General features: G+C 42.8%; 1 protein-coding gene and 1 long non-coding RNA gene across 5 annotated transcripts in view; one reads left to right on the top strand and one right to left on the bottom strand.

Annotated features, from left to right (window-relative positions):
- Nucleotides 1–252: 252 nt before the first annotated feature.
- NTN1 (netrin 1) overlaps nt 253–19,667 on the bottom strand; it is a 115,363-nt gene continuing 95,948 nt past the window's right edge. For 3 of the 4 annotated variants that reach the window (XM_082213840.1, XM_082213841.1, XM_082213839.1), the window contains 2 exons: nt 17,418–17,492; nt 253–5,665 (listed from right to left, as the gene is read on the bottom strand). In XM_082213840.1, the coding sequence (XP_082069966.1) occupies nt 5,337–5,665; nt 17,418–17,492 (404 nt within the window). In that variant the 3' untranslated portion in view covers nt 253–5,336. The remainder of the gene's footprint in view (nt 5,666–17,417; nt 17,493–19,667) is intronic. The other variant, XR_014217135.1, reaches the window with a different exon arrangement.
- LOC309527245 lies at nt 5,664–8,027 on the top strand. Its single transcript, XR_014217146.1, has 2 exons — nt 5,664–5,818; nt 7,246–8,027. It is a non-coding gene; the product is annotated as an uncharacterized lncRNA (long non-coding RNA).

Raw genomic sequence — 19,667 nt, forward strand, 5'->3', positions numbered from 1 at the left:
AGATGCTTAAGAGACGCCTACAAGCAGAATATGAGCACAATAATTAACTCTCACTTGTTTCCCACAGCTCTGGTATTTAGGGGTAGACTGCCTCTGATCCTGGAGTTAATCAGGATCAGCCATCCCGATTAGCAGCATTCGATAGCCTTATATCATCCATGAATTTGCCTAATCCCCTTTCAAAGCTAAGTTGATGGCAATTAGCCCAACTTGTTCATCCTGTTTCAACAGAAGAGACTGGCATAAGGTGAGTAGAAGTTTACAAGAGTTTATTTGACAGATGTCTGGATTTAGTCCTATCAAATGGATCCTGCACAGTTACATGCTGCTCCTGGTTCAGTTGTCAGCCCATCTAACAAATAAAAGAAAACGGAGGGAGGGGGAATAAGAAAATCCACAACTTTTCCCCCAAATGTCATTAAATATATTCATATATATAACCATAATATATTAGTATGCATTGTAAAGAAACATTGCCCCAAAACTCTATGTAATAGTCATAACTAAACAACATTTACAATTCATGATATTAACAGGAATAATCAAAACACAGCTGATTTCCCCCCCTGTGTAATAGGGAAAAGGTAAGATGATCAAGGGAATGAGCATACAATGAACCAGCTAAAACAAAACATAAAATGGGGAGGAAGCCATTGTTCAATGCTACTCATGAGTGGTGATTGTTTTGGCATTTCAGCTGCTTCTCAGAATGGTTTGTGTTGCCCTTTTACCCTGTCAATGTAGAGCTTGGAATGTTTCTCAAGAAGACCTTTGAATGTAGTCTTGACAATCCGCTGCTGTGTGGCACTCCTAGAGCAGGTGCAAGGCATCAACTTCCTTTTTTTGAGATTCATTTAAATACTAAATTTGGCGATAGTTTTACTTATTTTCTCAACTGCAAAAAAGAGTTAGTTATTTAGATTTTAAGTGTGCATTGTCCTTACTTTCTGAGTGAAAGTTTAGGAAACTACGGCTTGCCACTCTACTTCCTTAACCACCACCTTTGCTGGGCTGCTCTTGCAGAGTTCTAGTCCCTTAAATTTTGGCTGTGAAACCAACAGGAAAGGATTATTGACCTTCTCTGTTATGAAAGGTTGCCTAACTGAGTGTTAGCCTCCGAATAAAAAGGACAACCCTAAATGTAAGACACAATTCTGACCATATACTACCTCCTGAGCACATTTGATGGTGTAGGAAGATTTGAAGCGCCACCAAATAAGTAGCCCAAAGTATGCCGAGGCTTTGTTGCTGTATTTCTGTTTTAGAGAAAAAAGAGAGAGGGGTTCTATAATGTAAGCCAAACCCCCCCCCCAATATAACTCCTTTTATTTCATAGTTTACTGATGGAAGCTGAAAGTCTCTCTGACTCTCCTATATGGCCATTGCAGTACACCTAGATAGGTATATTTTTTAAATGTGGGATGTGCAAAACAAACCCTGCCAATATAGATGACAAGGAAAAGGCTCTTATTACTAATTTGGGATGAGGATAAAGTAATCTAAAATATTACATTTCTGGTTAATATACAATTTCTGAGTTCTAGCCTATTTTACATTTTGTACTATACAGTCAGCATTCTTGGTTTTCTCTATAAGCCCCCTCCCCTTGGCTGCCTTTTGCTATCTTGGTGTCTCCATCCGCCTTTACAGCTTTCTCGGATATCGGTGTCCACTATGGAAGTGCAGGCCATTTTCCAGCTGTCCTATAGGGGATTGGGCACACGGTGAGGGTATCTGCTTGTAAACATTGTTTTGAGGAATCATTTAGTGGTTATCAGTACTAATTCCCAAAACCAAACATAGAACTGGCTCCTGAATGCTCACAGGAATATATATGTGCTGCTGTGTAGTTAAGATGCAGAACAGAACTGTCAAGGGGAAACGACATCACACCAAGATCTGTATTGTAGCCAGATAATTCCATATGGAAAGGTTTGTGTCAAAGAGAAGGGTGCACTCGTCAGGCTGAGATGGATTTTTAGGAGCTTTGATTTTTCGTTCTGAATTTTCAGTCTAGGATAAATCTTTCGTCAGACTACTAAGCACGTTATATGAAAATCAAATTGTTTTCTGTTCAGTGCTGGAACACTAATGAGAACTCAGACAAAAGCCCCCCTCGTCCTCCCTGTTACCTTTAGGACACACAGAAAATATGTAGTCGCTGAGCTACCCCACAGGGCACAGCTCAGAGAAGAGTTTGAACCTGACTAAGTTACAGCCTAGGCAGAGTATCTTTATACCCTGTTTTACCCAGGCTGTGTGACTTGTAAAACCCCTGCGTGCCATTGATTTTAAAATAAAAACCAGGCTCTCTGTTTTCTTTAGTGTCTAGGTTCTATATGAAAAATAGATGAAATTTTGAGAGGGACGTTTGAAAGCATGAATAAAAAAAAAAATTCAACAGTAGCAAAAGTGAAGCTAAACAGAGGGTTTCAGTTCAGCTTTAAACCCAATTACTACTTTAAAAATGAATGTTCCATACAGGAGTACCTACCTCACCACTGATGTTTATCACTGGTGGGCCTGCATTCAGAGTCTCTATCAGTGCTAAGATTTTACAGGCCACTCTTTCAATACAGTACACTTCAACATGTTGCTAATACAAGAAAGCTGATGGCATTTGAAGAGTTTTGAGCAATGGTTTTCAAACTGTGATCTTAGGAATCCTAGAGTTCCTTAGAAGGTTATTCAGGGTTTCTCCTGATGAGCAGATCCTCTTCGCTCGGCAGACTGAGTAGAATGCTGGGGGGGCTCTGGGGAGCGTCTCTCAGGTAGGCCCCACGATCATGGCGGACATTGCACAGCAGCAGAGTGCACAGTTCCTCAGCGGACAAATCAGTGTAGAACAGGTATCATGAAGATAGGAAGTTTGAAAACCAAGGCCCTAATAAGATGCAGCTTTTCTGGAGTTACTTACTTGGGTTCTGTCATGCAGCAGAATTAGGCGGTAGAATCTGGAGGTGATAAAATGGATTGTACTACTTGTGGGTGAGAAAATAACCATTTTGAATGCTGCCCGGCATGCAAAATTCCCTGCAAGTTTTTTTTTTTTAAAAAAGGAAACAAACTAGCATGTCAGTACGGTTCTAGCTCTTCCTGCTGTGCTACTTTTCTACATTCAGGGAGTATTTTATGGAGGGTGTCACTCTAAAATATAGAACCCCGCGATCTATATTATGCTACTTAATTTCACAGTATGAGTAGATCAGGGCAGTGTGTGGCTGAAACAGGACATGGCGACAAGCACTTTTTGCTTCAGTTGTTGGCTTGGCTCTTTTTTGTCTTCTATTTTAGTAGGTAAACTAATTCCCTCTGAATCTAAAGCGAGAGTCAGTATGAACAACACTGATAAATGCACCTCAGCTGTGAGAATGTTCTGCATATTTCTTTTTCAGCAACTAGGTTCATATAAAGAAGTGGGAGCCCAGAAACTCTCAACAGTGTGCAGAGCAGTTGAGTCAGAGCACTTCGTTCCCGCCCCCTGCCTTCAGCCAGGGATCCTAACTCCTGTCCCCCCTATTCTCCGCTTCCCCAGCATCTGGCCACTTTACACCTATTTGTGCTACAGTTTGTTTTATGGTAGTTTATGTCATTATATAAATATTGTCAATTGCTATAAAACAAGGCAAAACCACTGGAAAATGTCATTAAAAGGATGTTTCCATATTTCCTAATAGGAAACATCTTGGGGAAGTTTGTATTTTGCAGAGCAGGCGTCCCTGAGCTCACGCGTGAACCGCCTGCCTAGACAGTCCTAGTTTGCAAGTTAGGGCTGATGGGAGATTTGCATGAGTGGAACAAAAATCTGCTTCAAATGGAAGTTAGGGGAAGGAAAGCGTAGAGAGCTGCTGTGGGAGTGTTTGAGGGGGCATCCCCTTTATTCTAGGTATGTTATTGGCTGCAAAACATACATTTTGGGTTCTTACAAACATGAGTTTCCTTGTCCGAAGTGACACTCCTTGCTCCATGTAAGCATTAGCAACACTTTTGTTCTTTTGTGTCTTTTCCCACTTGGCCTTCCCTGGAGCAGGTATGGTACCCATCTTGGTCAATTCATTCCCTGCAGAGCCAGCACATAGGACTGTCTGCAGCTCAGCAACCCTCCTGGTAAAAGAGGAAGCACTGAATGGATCTTATATTAATAACCATTGCTGTGGAGAGGCACAAAAGTGGTAGGGGTGTGTGTGTGTGTGTGTGTGTGTGTAGAGTCAGTTTGAATCTATCAATGGTAACTTTTGCTTTCTGCTTTTGAAATGAGTATTGATAGTCTAGTGGGTGTCTAAAGAAGTTATTACTACTTAAAATTATAGACAGAGTTTATTTCATTTCCTAGTGAATGCATTTAAAAATAATAATAATAATCCAGTGGTCTCAGGGTAGGGCTATATTCACAAAAGCAGCAGTGCAAGGACAACTCCTAAAAATCCGAGTCATTTATATTTGACTAATTCTTTAGATTACCCATTAGATCGGTGGTGGTCATGTTTTCAGATATTGCTATTAAGTAATTATTATTTCAATTGCTCCATCAATGCTTCATAGCTGTCAGCTTTCTTTCCTTAGCAGAGTGCCTTTTAAAGTCAGGCAATAAGACCTTAGTCTGGGGCTGCATTTTCAAGAAAGCATACCCCTCTACTGACTGCCTTGTCTGCAGGGTAAGTAGCTTATATCTCTCTGAACTTTGATTAGATTCTTATAAAAAGGTGACCCAGTCCATTAAATGCTGCATGACAGATAATGGATGGTGCTACTCAGGCTGCTTGTTTGCTGTTCATTTGATTGTAGCCCCAGAAATTGGTTTCAAGCCATGATCCATATGCTCCATCTTTCCAACCAATAAGAACATTATTTAATCTCCTTTGGAGGAGATGTATTCAAAGGGCAATTTCTGTGCAACTTCAACATCTCTCTTTATATTTGCTTCAGTGACAGGTTGAGTCCTTTCTGTGCCTAGACTTTAAGACTAGTTGATGTTAGAGAACTTAAGGCAGTTGGTCATTCTTCTGATTAGACAGAAATAAAGAGAGAAGGAAAGTCAAAGGGGATGATGGGAACTAGTAACTGGCCTAACATTTGTTACTATGGTGAGTAGGGTCTCGCGTGGCTGTCCTTCTCTAAACTTGTCACTTCTCACTACATTTTGTGTTTTTTCTGTATTGTGAGGTACATAATTGGCATGTCTCACAGAAGTTATTAACCCCTCCTTTGCCCCCCACCCCGTCACACATAATGCAAAGTGAGCTTCTTGCCAGTGACCCTAATCCCATTCGCGTCTGCTTCAAGTCCTACGCAAAGCAGTATGTTCAGTCTCTCTTCCCATCTCCAGTTCTCTCCCCCTAGGCTTTCTTGCACTTCCCCTTCTTTTCCCGCTGCTGGAACTTCCTCAGTCGCCTAGCCCATGTGTCCCTCCACTGTATAACAAGGCTGCTTTTGTCTGCCACGATGCCATTCTGGTCAGGGGAATCCTCGTCGTGGCCCAGCAACAAGTATTTCTTCATGGGTTTGATTTTCGGGCACTTGCAGGCAATGTCCTTGGAGCGTATCCAAAGGAACTGGTCACCGCGCCGTATCCGGTTTGTCCCTTGCTTGTACACAGAGATGATGTTGACTGTGAACTTCCACCATTCTCCAGCCTTATCTGCTTTCAGGATGTGGATCTGGACAGCTGGGAACAGAAAGCCAAGAACAGGGACAATCAATTTAACACCCCAATTCTCCCCTCAAGGACAAAGCAAATGTTGCTTGAACAGCAGTGGTTAACCAAGAGCAATCCAGAAATATGCATGAAGGACGTCACATTGCTGTAAATGACAGACTTGTAAGTTACATGATAGAAATGTTCTTACTGTCCTTTATGGGGTAACTGATTTAATAGAGGGATGCTGGGGATGTAACTGCCCAACTGCATTATGCTACCTAGAAAAAGTGTGATATGTAGCAGATTCCCTTACAATGCCTTCTCTTTGGAAATTGACCCATTATGTATATATTTTAAATGGGATCGAGTATTCAGTATTTTCAAATGGGTAGACTGTATGTATATAATCAGCAGATGAGAGGAGTTGCCTGTACTTCAGAGTGTGTTCCCATACTGGAAGGTCATTGGAGGGACAGTGGGGGACTATCAGCATCTGTCTGTCATTGAAGTAAGTGGTCTGTTTGTCCTCGATAGATGGGTTTAGTTTTAAGAGAAGAGTTGCCCTTACTTGTATTGCATTCAGATTTCATTTGATCCTGCCTATTTTTTTCTGGAGTTGTGACCGAAATGTGCTTTAGAGAGAAAGAGAGAAGCCATCCCATTTTTCCTGATTGTAATAAGTCACTTTCAGTTTGGTTAACTACTTTGTTCCAGTCTTTGCTTAACCCTTCATCACTCTTTCCTGTGACTACATATGTGCCTGCCCTAAGCAAATTGGCATTTGGGAAATAATGTATCCAGCTCTCTTCTGCCTGTGGAGACAAGTCTCTCCCTGTCCAACTCTCCCTTCTTTTCATGCTGGGCATCTTGACCTCTGTGGTCTCTGCTAGTGTCCCACATTCCAAGTCTAAGTATGATGGTAACTGTTTCCATGTTTCCCTTACCTAGGGATTTGAGGCTCAATGAGAACTTAAAAAAAATAAATAAAATGTGAAGGAAGTCAGGGTCTTGTTTGGCTGAAGTCATGAAAGGTGGCCATGGTAACAAAAGGCACCCCTTTCATTTTGAGCAAAAGGTTGGGGGAAAGGGAATTAAAACCCACCAAGAACTTTGCCACACTGTTTGGTTTTTTGGCATGTACTGGGGCTAGCCTGTGAAAAGAATATCGCTGCAATGCATCCCCACAGAGCAGAGTCCCTACCTTTTTAACCCAATGCTTCTAGCTCATAAGCATGCAAGATTTGTCACACTGGGTAGGATGAATAGACTACCAGTCTACTGCCTTCTCTTCAGTAGCAGCCAGTAAGGGTCTTCTAAAAAATGTCCTGCCTTCCTAGACGTACTTGTGATAGTATACAGAAATGAAAAGGCAATCGGGTGACCCGGCGAAAAGTTTACAGATGGGTGAATCAAATCACAAGCGTAGATGCTGTTAGACTAACCAAATCATCTCAAATCCACAAGATTTTCATGGTGCGGAAAACAGCCCCAACCTAAAATCTCAATGTTCGGTGTTAGTAATGCTGAGTAGAAACCATTCACAGCTTTGCTTAAAATAAATATGATATATGCTGTGCACCAATTACTTTTATTAAATTTCCTTATAGGCTACAGAACCTTTACCCTAAATGGATACAAAGGTTGAGGAAACTCAGCTGAAAGACTTGAGCAGTGCTCATGTAAGTCTCCAAAAGGACTGACCAAGAGCTGGCTCCCCACAAACTAAGCAACTTCTTCTGGTGTGCCCCCTCCAAGTCTTGCTGTGGCACTGAACAGCTTCCCGGGATGGTCCATTTTAAGACTCCCTTTCAGCTGGGGTTGCATAGTTCCTCCAGGCTTATCCATGGGCTTCACCCCTCTTGGGCTGCAGAGCAACTCCCCTTGTTTTGAGAACAATTTTTCTTTCACACAGAAAAAGTGGGCAATCAATCTGTAAAGTTCCTATGCTGTCAAAAGCACAATTTTGATGCGAAAATTGAAGCTGGCAACTGTTCAGCTCCATCCTAAGTAGGCTAAGTACTGCTGAAAAGGGAAGTGGCTGTTTGAGAATTCTTCCTCTGCCAGATTAGACAACTGAGAAGAGTCACACCCACAGTAAATGATGTGACAAGGGGGAAGATCTTAAGTCATTTTGGAAAGCAGAGCATTGCTTGATACGTGGGAGTAGGGTGATTGTTGGCTGGAGTGCTTCAAGTTGTTGAAAATAAAGAGAGCAAGGGGTATTTATAGGAGGTTCAATTTAAAACCCAGTGAAGCTAAACTGATTTGGATCTTTGGTGTTCTTTTTTCAAGGTTGTGTTTCTTTGTTATTTTATTTATTTCATAAAATTCATACACCCTCAAGTGGTTTACAAAAAGATAAAACAATAAAGATGTGAAAAAATCACAACCATACAAAAGTTAAAATACTCGAAGTTCCAAACTCAAGCATATTTCATGTTCCTTAACTCCACAATTATACTCTTCCCCTAGGCTGACTCTCAAAATTAACATTCCCATGTCTTAGATTGTCAGGATCAGAAGGACGGAACCAGGACCAGGGAATTGTGTGAATAGGGCCATTAGGAATTCTTATGCCATACCAACAACCTCCACGGGCCTCACCATTAACAACATGGATAGCAGGTATAGGAAAATGAGATGCACCGGAGTCTACTTAGTGTGGGAGCTGGCGGTTTCCTAGTATTCAGTAAGGAGGGGCAGGTGGAGGAAATTATTCTGGTCTGGAGGAAAAGGGATAATGGCTATTAATTAACTCTGGAGTGCCAAACTCAAAAGGACTGGAATGGGGGAAATACTTTGATTGGATGGAGGGGTTGGGGGGAGGATGAGGGAGCCAAGGGTTAACTTCTGAAAAGCAAGGTGCTGGGGTTCAAGCCTTCCTGTAAGCTTGGAAGTCTTGCTCCTTAAATCCTAGATATGTTGGGGCTTGTTCAGGTTGCTCTGCAGTGAAGGAAATACACTGAGAAAGTTCAGAGGCAAACACTTTTTATTTCTTCCACATAATGATCTGGTATCAAGTTCAGGTGGAACTGCATTTTTGGGTTTGTTTCTTTTTAAGCGAGTCTGGTATCTGTATGTGGTGGGTGGTGAAGTTGGCCTTCTAATCTATTTGAGTTTGACATTCCTCTTTATTGTTTCCTTTGTGAGTGAAATTGCTTCATCGAGAAGCTGAGTATAATCCAATCAGTCTCATTTCCATCACTTCACTATTTAGCACTAAGAGGAGTCACTATAATTTTAAATGGCTTCTTCTTACATTTGGGCCTCTACCTGCTCTAGGAAATATCAGCAAACCTTATATGAATCTGACCACTATAAATATTTCCCAAAGACCCAAGAGTGATGCAAATCCCGCCCCCCAACTGGTTGACAGATCAATTTATGAACATTTTGGCATTGACTTTTCTTTTGCTTGGAGATCACTTGTCTCAAATAGGGCTGCCATATGTCCAGATTTTCCCAGGCATATCCAGAATACTGCAGTTGGCAGCAGCGTCCAGGTGGAAATCGGGGAAATCAGGACGTATGGCATCCCACGTTGCTGCTTTTCCATTAAAATAGTGATTTTGCCCAAGAAGCTCAACAACTTTGGGCCAACCCGCCCCCCCCCCCTGAAACGCAACAACTTTTCTGTCCGGATTTTCAATGTTTGAAATATGGCAAGCCTAGTCTCAAACTGATAATGTAAGGCACTGAATATTTTTAATTATACTTGGATTATATCTCAAGATCCTGCCATCAGTGAACTGCTTTTTTAAAAAGCATATGCTGCACTGTAATGCAGCCTCCCTGCTTCACCTTGCAGTCCCAGTGCGGCACTGCTGATTGTAAACCCAAGACACAAAGGTCTGATCCCTGGCATCTCCAGGTGTAGAAGCAAAAGAATCCTGCCTGAAAACCTGACTGTGTAAGGCAGCTTCCTATATTCATAGAGACCTGTCCGACTAGCCCACATAGAAAAATTACAAGCAACATTCAGCAACAATGATACGCCTGCTTCTCAGCCCCAAAACCACAGGCCCACTCTGATTCTCTACCAGCAAAGCTGTACTGCACAAAATGATACAAGGCAGCCTGGCTATGCTTGGAAGCAGTAGTTTACTGCTAAACCGTAAAGTGTGATGGGAGGGGGGCTCTGGCTTCAGTTAAAATGAGGACAACCTATCCTGAATTATGCTGGTTTTAGCCTTCTGCCCCCCTGCGAGAGTAACACAGACAATCCTACTACAGCTGCTAGCACATCCTTCAGCAGCCTGCCAGAGTAGAAAGAGAACAAGTCAGCATTTGGTTAAAGGAAAGAACTGACAAGCCATCTGGTTAACAGGGTTGGTAACCTCTCTCAGCAGGGAAGGAGGGAAAATTCCACCAGGGGCAGCATCTCTGTTCCATTCATGGCTGAGCTTGTGCTGTGAGCCACAAAGCCCCCCTCCCAGTCAAATCAGCACAAGCAAAGTGGATTAGACTGAGCCCTGGCACCAGGAAAAATGCGATGGGCAAAAGGATTGGGGTTGGTAACTGGGGGCAAGTGGATGAAGCAAGCAGCAGGTGCCCCGTAAGCAGCTCTGCAAGCCTGCTGTGCTCTAGCAATGTACCCCCTGAGGGGGAGAACAAAATAAAATGAGTCACAGCTTTCACATTGAGCTTGCTGCTGCCTGGGGCCCCGATGACACTAGTTTCCGACATGGTGTGGCGTGTGTCCAGCTCCCTGCTAAAAATATCTCAGGCATGCACCATTGGGAGTATATGAGCAGAAGAGGGCAGGGGTCCCCAGGCTGCCATCGGCTCACGGCCCTTACTGTGCAATTAAAATAAGCAGCAGACTTGATGTTTGTAAACTCTTCTTTTAAACTCTTGTTTAGAGAGGAGAAGGCCAAGTCAGCCAGGAGTCATCTTTCTTGGAAATTTAAAAACAACAACAGGAAAAAAAACCCTTCATGCATGGCCAAATTACACAGCCCAAGCCTTCTGGGAAATAGCTGGACAATAAGCTGAGCAATGAGCAGAGCTAGGATACGGCCTATTTAAGCCAGGAACACCTGTGGTGCTGGAAAGACGTCTCCAGAGAAAGGACTGCATCAATAAAGTATAGAAAACAGAATCCACCAAATCCTTACCTACTACCCTGTAGGAGTTTGGTTGCCATTGCCTTCTCAACCTCCATTCTTACAGGGCTTTTAAATGCGGTGTTGAGGATAGATGCATATCCTTTTAGTGCGGGGCCAAGGCTCTGTTCTTCACTGTGCTGTTAACCAGCCACCAGGTGGCATTGCAGCACTTCAGGCAGCTGAGAAACTGGCAAGGGTCACAATCAGGGAGGAGGCACAAACCTCTTGTATTTCCTCTGCAACGTTACAAGTTACGCATTTATAAACACGTTATTTGAGGGCTCTTAACTGCACCTAAATGTTGTAACGTGGATGCAGCGCAACACACACAAACCAAGAAATCTTGCTCACTGTGAAATTCCCAGACATGTAGCAAAACCTTTTAAGTTCTTTAGGAATTATTGCTTGGACCAACAATATCTGATTGCAATTGCCCAGAGGATTGACTGCAAGACAATCTCTCCCCACAAATGCTAGGAGTTGCTTTCTTACTCACAACAGTAACAGAGGAAAATTCAATAAATTCACTGAGAGTTCCCCTCGTTCACCTTCCCATCCTCTCCAGATGTCCACAGGCCCTGAACAAGTATGTTTGATATGGTCCTTCATTCTTTGAAAGTATCTAAGCCTAGACCAGGTCATTCTAGTTTCAACCCCTCTCTGGAGCAAAGTTTGTCATTATTATTATTATTAAAATCTTACTTTTGAAGTGGGGCTAGAAGGCTTATGGGGTTTACCTGTTACATCTGAGTTTAATATTGAAGATTTACGAGGTTTAATCTCTGCTTTTTGTGAAGGGTGTGACCCATCCAGTCACTTTCTTCCTTCGCAAGATTTAATTCATTTCCCCCTCTATCCAGTTTTATGGCCACCCTGGCAGGGCACATTTCCGCACAACTTCCCTTTATCACAAAGTTACCCATGCACTACATATGGATGCAGTTACACCCAGGATTCGCCATGAACGAACTGCCACCCCAGAAAACTCCCCCAAAGCTCAGAAATATGGTTTCACCATATTAATGTTTGGAAGACTAGCTATTAGAACAGCATATGTTTCCTCTCCCTCTTCAGCTCTATCCTCAGGAGTTTTGGGTTTCTATGTGGAATACTTTTTTTAAAAAAGGTCTTTTGAAAACATATTTTTTTATTTTTCCACGTACTGCTGCCAAAGTGCCTTTCAACAAAGGATGACTAACCAGAGTCTCCATGAAAGAAGGATTTTTCCAAGGATGGCTGAAGGTGGCAGAACGGTGATATCACTTTTTGGGATAGGAACCCCCAGACTCACTCCTCACCCCTGCACCTTCCCAAAAAATAAATAAAAATGACAATTGATTGGTGGGAAGGCAGTGAGAATTGCTAGGTTCCTACTGGTGATTTGTGAGTCAAAGGGAAGTCCTGTTTGGCTGGTTCTGTTAAGTACCAAATAGGGCCTCAAATGATTTATTATTTATTTTTCATCCATTTGCCTAGTGACCCTAATGGGCCATAACCAGAGGCATCACTGTTGACCAAGCACCTTGGAAAAAGAAGTCTACAATATTTTACAAATGCATGGAAGTGAACTAGATCAAAGTGACTGCCTGCCTGAGACGCTGACATTCCATCTGCTGTCTGGGGATGAAGGGGGGGGGGGTGAATGTGTGTCCAGGCAGCAGTGGAGAAGGAGTGGTGTGAACAATGCATAAGAATTAAGAGATTAAACAGGCCAGGAAACTGAAACCATCTCTTGCCTTTCCCAGTCCAGGTGTGGTGCTGCGCAAGCACACTATGGTGCAAGGGTAGTTTATTCCCTTTGGATGCAAACTCGTCTGATCAGAAGGCGATGGTTACCTGGGAGTGTAAAGGTGTCTCCATGCCCCACCAGATTCGGCCCAAACTTAGTGCTGTTGCTTTACCTTCTCCACATGCCTATTTATGCATTCACCCACATCTCCCTCAAGCCCAGACATCAGACGTGCCCAGTATGAGAAATGAGTACAATCTAGGGATGAGCAAATCTCTTCTCCCCCCCGCCCCGCCAACATCCCCCTATTCAATTTCATTATTATGCTGTGGTTTGGCTCTGCCCAGCATTTCATTCTGTCTGCCTTCCGGTTTAACTTGAAGAATTTCTAGGATTAATTTGGTGCATGTGCTGTATGCTGCAGTTTTCAGTTTGTATTTCTTCCCCTTGACCCTTTTTTTACAAGTTAGCACCGGGCATGAGTGCATATGTACACTGATTAAAACACAACACAAAACAGAATATTTTTAGATAGTGAGCTTGTATAGTGCCCATTGTAGTTAAGGCACTCTTAAAATGCAATTGGGACATAATGGTTATGAATAAAATAACAAGATAAAAGCAGTTATGGGAGGGAGGGAGGGATTCAGTGAAGATTTTTAGGAGGAAATTGTTAACATTTTTGCAGTTTGAAAGGAAGGAAGCAAATAAGTAGCCACCTCTTTTCATAGCCCATGAAGCAGTGGCTTCAGCACTGGTGTCTCATGGCAAACCCCCCCTTTTAGTATTCTGTGGCTATGCAATGAGCTACTTATAAACGTCCCAGAATCTCACAGACTCTCCAAGTCTACCAGCTCATTTCCCCCCTAGCCTTCCTGTTGAAGTTAAGCAAAGTCATTAATTAATTCAACTTAGAGGCAAACCAAAGCAATTTTGGTTTGAGCCAAAATAAAGATGGTTGAAATTAAGTACCCTCTGGCATTATTCAGCTCCAAATATTTGAACAGAATTAAATTTGCTTATGATTCTTTTTTAAAAAGGTATAAATAATAGTAAGAGACAGGATTTTTCTTTGTTTTGTATTTTTAAAGACACACTCCCCCTTTTGAGCCAGCAAATTAAAATGATGATAAAAGCTCTATAGGAGCTAGTTGTCCAGATGATAGCACCCCAATTTAGCTCACAAGGGAAGTAACCATGTTCAATCTAATTAGGACCTGTTAGGATATTCAGAACTGCTATCATTCCATAAAGTTGAAGAAAACAGTCTCCTAATTGGCTTCCTGCTGGGAAGTCCCAAAAAAGCCTTTATTGTCCCTCTGTGTAACCCACTCTGCACTTTCTTTGCAGCTGGACTGTTTTGAACACTGTGCTGCCCTCACCTAAAGGCATGGCTGCAAGAAACTTTCATGCTACTAGTACGTGAATGTTACTTGGCGTATCAGGAGTTTTTCTCACAATCGTGTGTGCAAGGTCTCACATGCCTATTTGAATATCATTTGATTTTGAAGCACTCCTATCTGCAATTTGTTCTAAAACTGGGGGGGGGGGGCTTGAAACATTTAAATACCTGCATTTAAATTTTCCTCCTGTCCATAGGTGGGGCCCAAAAACTGAGATTCAATGGAGTATAGTGCTTGCAGTCTCAAAAGAATGGATTCTAGAAGAGCCAAGAGAGCAATTGCACCTGGGCTTAGATTGTGAGTTGAGAACACAACACCTTAGCCTTAGGCATTAATTTAAGTGAACAGGCTCCTGGCACCTCCCCACCCCCGTTTTACTCAGCTTCAAAAAGAAACTGAGATGACATTTCCTATTTTATGAAACATTGCCTTTTACTTTCCTAGGGAGAGTAAGGTTATGTAACAGCAGAGGCAACTTAACAAAACAGAAAGTAACATCACACCTCAGTGCAAGAGAGGACAGAGAAGGTGGAAAATACAGAAGTACAAGATGGCTCTAAGCTAGATCAGAACTGATTACTGAAGGGGAGGCGGGACTGGCATCAGAGATGGGATTATTTGGGCACCTTCAGGGACACACTGCAGTTCCCCCAGGGTTCTTGATCATGCTGCTGCTACTCAGTGCTGTCACTGCCCCCTTCACCTGCCCTCTCTGAGTATGCAAGCAGTAACAAGGGGAGGAGGAGATGTAGGAATATCCAGCCTTGTGCTTCCCCTCTAGGTGGTTTTGTAGGTTGGGTCCAGAGAGGGGGAGAGTATGTGAATGAGCAGTGGAGATGGAAGGAAGGGTGATGTGGGATCTCTCAGGGAGTAGGCCTACTGAAGGCATCTCCTCTCCCCCCTGCTCCAAAAAAAAAAAAAAGAGAGAGAGAGAGAGAGAGAGAGAGAGAGAGAGAAAAGGCTAGAGCTGGCATTGAGATGTGTGCTGTGCTAGATATAGCCTCCCAACTCATGTTTGCTCATAGCCATGTGACTCTTCTTTGTAGCCCTGGTTATGAATATTTATTGTGGAAGAAAGGGAGGAGGGGCTTTCTCATTTAGGCTTCAGAACACATTTGCCTTTTTGTAAAAAGCAAGTCGAAACAACAAGCTTTTGCATTTGACCCTCTCAATGGGGGACTGGGCAAAGAAACTAACAACAGTACTTTTTCACTAAATGTCACATACATGCACAGTCTGCACACTGTCCTTCCATGGGAAAAGGATGTGATAAATTATTCAGGGTTTAGCTCTGCAAATGCAAGTTGGAATTTTGTTTTGCTGGAGTGGGCAGGTGGCCATGGCCTGGTGAAGTGGGAGGAGATTTTGTGTACAAGGAGAGGGCCGTTTTGTTACTTGCCTGTTATTTGGTGCAATCTTGCTCCCATGAATTTGCAATAAGCTGCCTAGATACAAAGCAAAATCCCAACACGTCTCCTGAACAGAACAAACTGAGTTACTGCCAGAAATTCCCTTGTGGCAAGAAGTTGCGAAGGCATGCTACCTCGAATTTAGTTCAGCATTTGCAATCACATCCAAAGTGTGCCTTAAGTTTCAAATGAGCAGAATGTGCTGCTGCTGGAAATTCTGATTCAGTGAGGAAACGGGGGGGGGGGGGGAGGAGGGAAGAGGCAGAGGAATCTTTTCCAGAGACCGCCAGCAATCAGCATAGTTCATCATGTGCATACATGACCAATAGGCATACCAGCAGTTTAAAGGCTACATTTTCAAGTTCTGCTAGAATATAAACAGACCATGGCCAGGACTAGCCTGAGAATGAGATTAGGCTGAGAAAGGGATTGATTTTGTTACCAGTAAAACCAATAGTAAGGGAGCTAGAAGAAAGAAGGGTGATATGCACAAGCCTGAGCAGGACATTCCCAATCTGGAGAGAAAGAAATGCTGCTCAGGAGCAAACCTTAAATGCTTCTGCCCCCAAGCATCTGCAGATGCATAAATAGTGTTAATGATAACAATTATTTTAAACTTCAGACTTCTCAGATATGCCCAATGGTATAATAGACTCAAGTTGTATAGATTTTTGTACCACTATTTAAGCAAAGACGGTACCGTCAGCAATAATCTGGATAAATACTCAGAGGTTAACCATTGCCTATTTTTTTCAAGGGAGGGAACTGGTGTTGTATAGAATTCTAACCTAGGCTGCATATGCACCATTCATTCAAAGCACACACACCCTTCTCCCCAAAAAAGAATCCTAGGAATGGTAGTTTTTTAAGGGTGTTAGGAACTACAGTTCTTTGAGGGGTAAATACAATTTCCAGGATTCTTGAATCCAGGAATTTAAGGTGTCTAGCACCCACAAACTCTTAACACTGTAAAATATCTCCTGATCACTTCTACAGTGTTCTTAAACAGTAAGCAAAGTTAAACACACCATACTCTTACGAGTAAGTTGGGCATGCCTCAGGTACAGAATAGCCTATTAGTTCCCATTGATGTCCTTTTAGTTCCAGTTCTATGGTTTTATGCACAGTTGTACATATTTTAACATGAATGGTCGTCAAATGCAAACTAGTTAGGTTTCTCATCTGTGACCATCTTTGTGTCCTCAGATGACGCAAAGGATAATCGATGGCATATTACGTGATTGCTGACTTTCGCTGGAAAACCACTGACAAATCACATGAAAGGAATGCATAATAATAATAATAATAATAATAATAATAATAATAAAACAACAACCATCAAGCAGCTTTTGCAAATTGGCAAACAAGGAAGTTTCTCTTCCTTCTCCCACTTTTCCTGCTTCTCTCGCACTTTTGCTTTTTGCTTTGAATAGAATACACTGCCAAAAATACAAGACCTGCTGCTTTCTGCTGGGGCCTGGCTTCACTCTGGATTGAAGTTCCAAAGTGGAACTGACCACAAAGGAGTTTGCATTCCATGCTGATTCAGACAGTCCCTGCTGCCAAACACTTGTGCACTCCCAATTGTTCCTTGGCAGTCATGGCTTTGCTAGTCCTGCACCTGATGTCATATGCTATCGTGTGAGTGGCAGGTGAGTGTGGCCAGCCAAAGCAGCCATGTTTGGCTGGACTGATGGGCCTAATTTGGCCTACAGCATGAAGGTCTCTCTCCCTTCCCACACATACACAAAATATTAGATAAAAACCACCAACCAAATTGCCAGTGAGGCATTTACCATCATGTGCAGCCTCCAGACCGTCAGTGAGTGACAAGACTGAGTGGTCATTTGAAGCTCTCTGAGCAAAACCAAACTGTCTACCTGCCACATCACTCCCACGCCTTCCCAGTATTTATGCCCCTCTGCTGCACCCTTTGGCAGGGGCTTCTCCAGAAACAAAGTGTCCCAAATCCTGCTTACCATAAATGCAGGCCCAGGCCCATCAATTCTACAGAGGAATCCAATGGCATTTCAGAAAATAAATGGAACTTAAATTGAAATTTCTGACATAAACAGAGGCAGACGCACACTAACTCTAGGGTGCCCTCGGGGAAGAGGGACGGTAGCTCACCATAGTCCTTCTTGCAATACTTCTTCATGTTGATCTTCAGTTTCCCTTTGGATGCCTTGCAGTATGAATCACAGTCTTCAGGGGAGCCGAGGAGGAAGAGACAGAAGAAAACATTAACAAAACAAATTAGTCTTAAAATGAATGAAAAGAAGGGAGTGTGTGTGTGAGGGGAGAAGCGAACAGTGAATGCTGTAGCCTGCTATGAATAAGCAGCATGCCTGTGATATCCATCTGCCAGGACCTGATTGGGTCATCTAATGGGGGCATTCACTGAAAACCTTCCTTTCTAAAGAAAGTAACTCACAAAAGAAGCTATCCTCCTCTCCCTTTCCCTCCCCTCCTATCCCCGCCTGACAAATTCTTTAAGCTGTCCTCTGCAGGCTGCCACAACCTGGTTGCCTCCATGGGAGACCCCAGGGCCTCGCTTATTGTGCCACCCAGATCTTTAGAGAGCCACAGCCCCCCCCCCGTTCTTAAACTGCAAACTGGAGTCTGATTAAAGCCCACAGAGGCCTCTTTGTCACCCCCTAACCCAGACCTGTGTCAGGCTTTGGCATTCATTGCAAAGGGATTCTGGCTGGGGTCACTCCTCAACAAAAGGGGTCAGGGAGGAAATTAGCAGCCTATGAAGCATTAGCAAAGCCTTTGGCGTCCACTCTACTGGAGTGTGCAAATAAAATGCCCCAGTGGGACTGCTTCATTTCTATGGGCCTTACTGCTGTGATACGATGGATTTACTCCTCCTGAACATCATCCTGTGTTCCAGTGCCACTAATGTAATGCTGTGTTGAGTTTTTTGGCACTGCCTCCATCCTGCTTTGGCTGTGCTAGAACTATTTTCATGCCACTTTTGAGCACTGGGAGTGCAGCTTGACCCTGAGCATGAAAAACTGTTACTTGCTGTGGCATTTCTTTCTCTCTTTCTCCAGTCTCTGGCAAGGCTGAGCTGCACATAACTCAGGCTGCACTATGTTTCCCAGGTATGCCAGAGTATAGTGTTTCTACAGCAGTGTTCCTGCTTATCCAATTGGTGCACAGATGGGTCAGGAATTATACTTTGCTGGTAGGAAAACATATGATGATGGGCAACTTGCTTTTCTGCAGTGATTGATAAATATTATGGTTCATTATATGTTCATGTCCTGCTCTTTCTTTAGAATGCTCAAATCAGCTAATATAGGCCTCCTATCTATGACTGATCATATTCACCTCTTGCTTGTCTGCAAGCAGTATGCTCAAGAATGAGAGGCCCAATGACCATATAGGGGACTATACAATGGAAATGAGCAACCACAGTAACAGTATTTACTGATATCCCTCCTTCCAAGCCAGAACAGCATCCTTTAATGTTATAAATCCATATAGTATAATTACCTACCTGACTGTGTTGCAAACAGGATGTACAGATAAAGGTAATAAAAATACTTAGAAATTTTCATATTTATACTCATGAGCAATGGAGGAAGGGAAAAGTCCAGCCCCACCACATTCACACCTACAACCTCCCTCTGCCCTTCTTTTCCACCACTGCCTAATGCAGAGCTTTGCCTACTGATTAAATATAGTTCAGTACAAATACAGTTCAACAGCTCTAATTATTGCCTAAGATAAGAGTGTATCCCTTGTGGAAAGACATTGGCCACATCAGGATTAGAAGGACCAGAAATGGAGAAGGAAGGCAGCCCCATACGGACGGTTAAAGCTATCTGCCCACTGCTATAAAGCAAACATCATGAAGGGTTGGGTGCTTCTTTCAGCCTGACTAACGCTCCTTGTTGTTCCTGGTCCATCTTTTACCATACAGTGAATTGTTCTGGGCCCATCTCACACTAATATATTTGTCCTTGAACTATTTACTATGGAATAGTTCTGTGGATCTACTGTCAATATATTTTTTAAAAAGACTCATCTCACCTAACCTTAGTTAGTTCACCACTAGCAAAGGCTGCAATTCAGTTACATTCAATGGGGGGTCTTGCCATTGTCTTCTGTAAGAGTAGGGCTGCATTATTATAGTCATTTTCCAAGTCCTGGAGGAAAAGTTGAATTCTCTATCCCAAGTCAATGAGCAAAAGCTTGAATGTGTGTTACCAGGTTGGCTAGAGCCCTCATCCACTGTGTTGAACACTGTTCTAACTGCTTCCAATTACTGATCCATCAACAGAAGCTGCGAGCATGCTTGCAAGCAGCAACAAAGAAAAGTAAGACAAACATTTTCAACCAAGAGATGATAAAAGCAATTTTGGGTCA

Source organism: Podarcis vaucheri (assembly GCF_965113315.1).
Source record: "Podarcis vaucheri genome assembly, chromosome: 2".
Taxonomy (NCBI): domain Eukaryota; kingdom Metazoa; phylum Chordata; class Lepidosauria; order Squamata; family Lacertidae; genus Podarcis; species Podarcis vaucheri.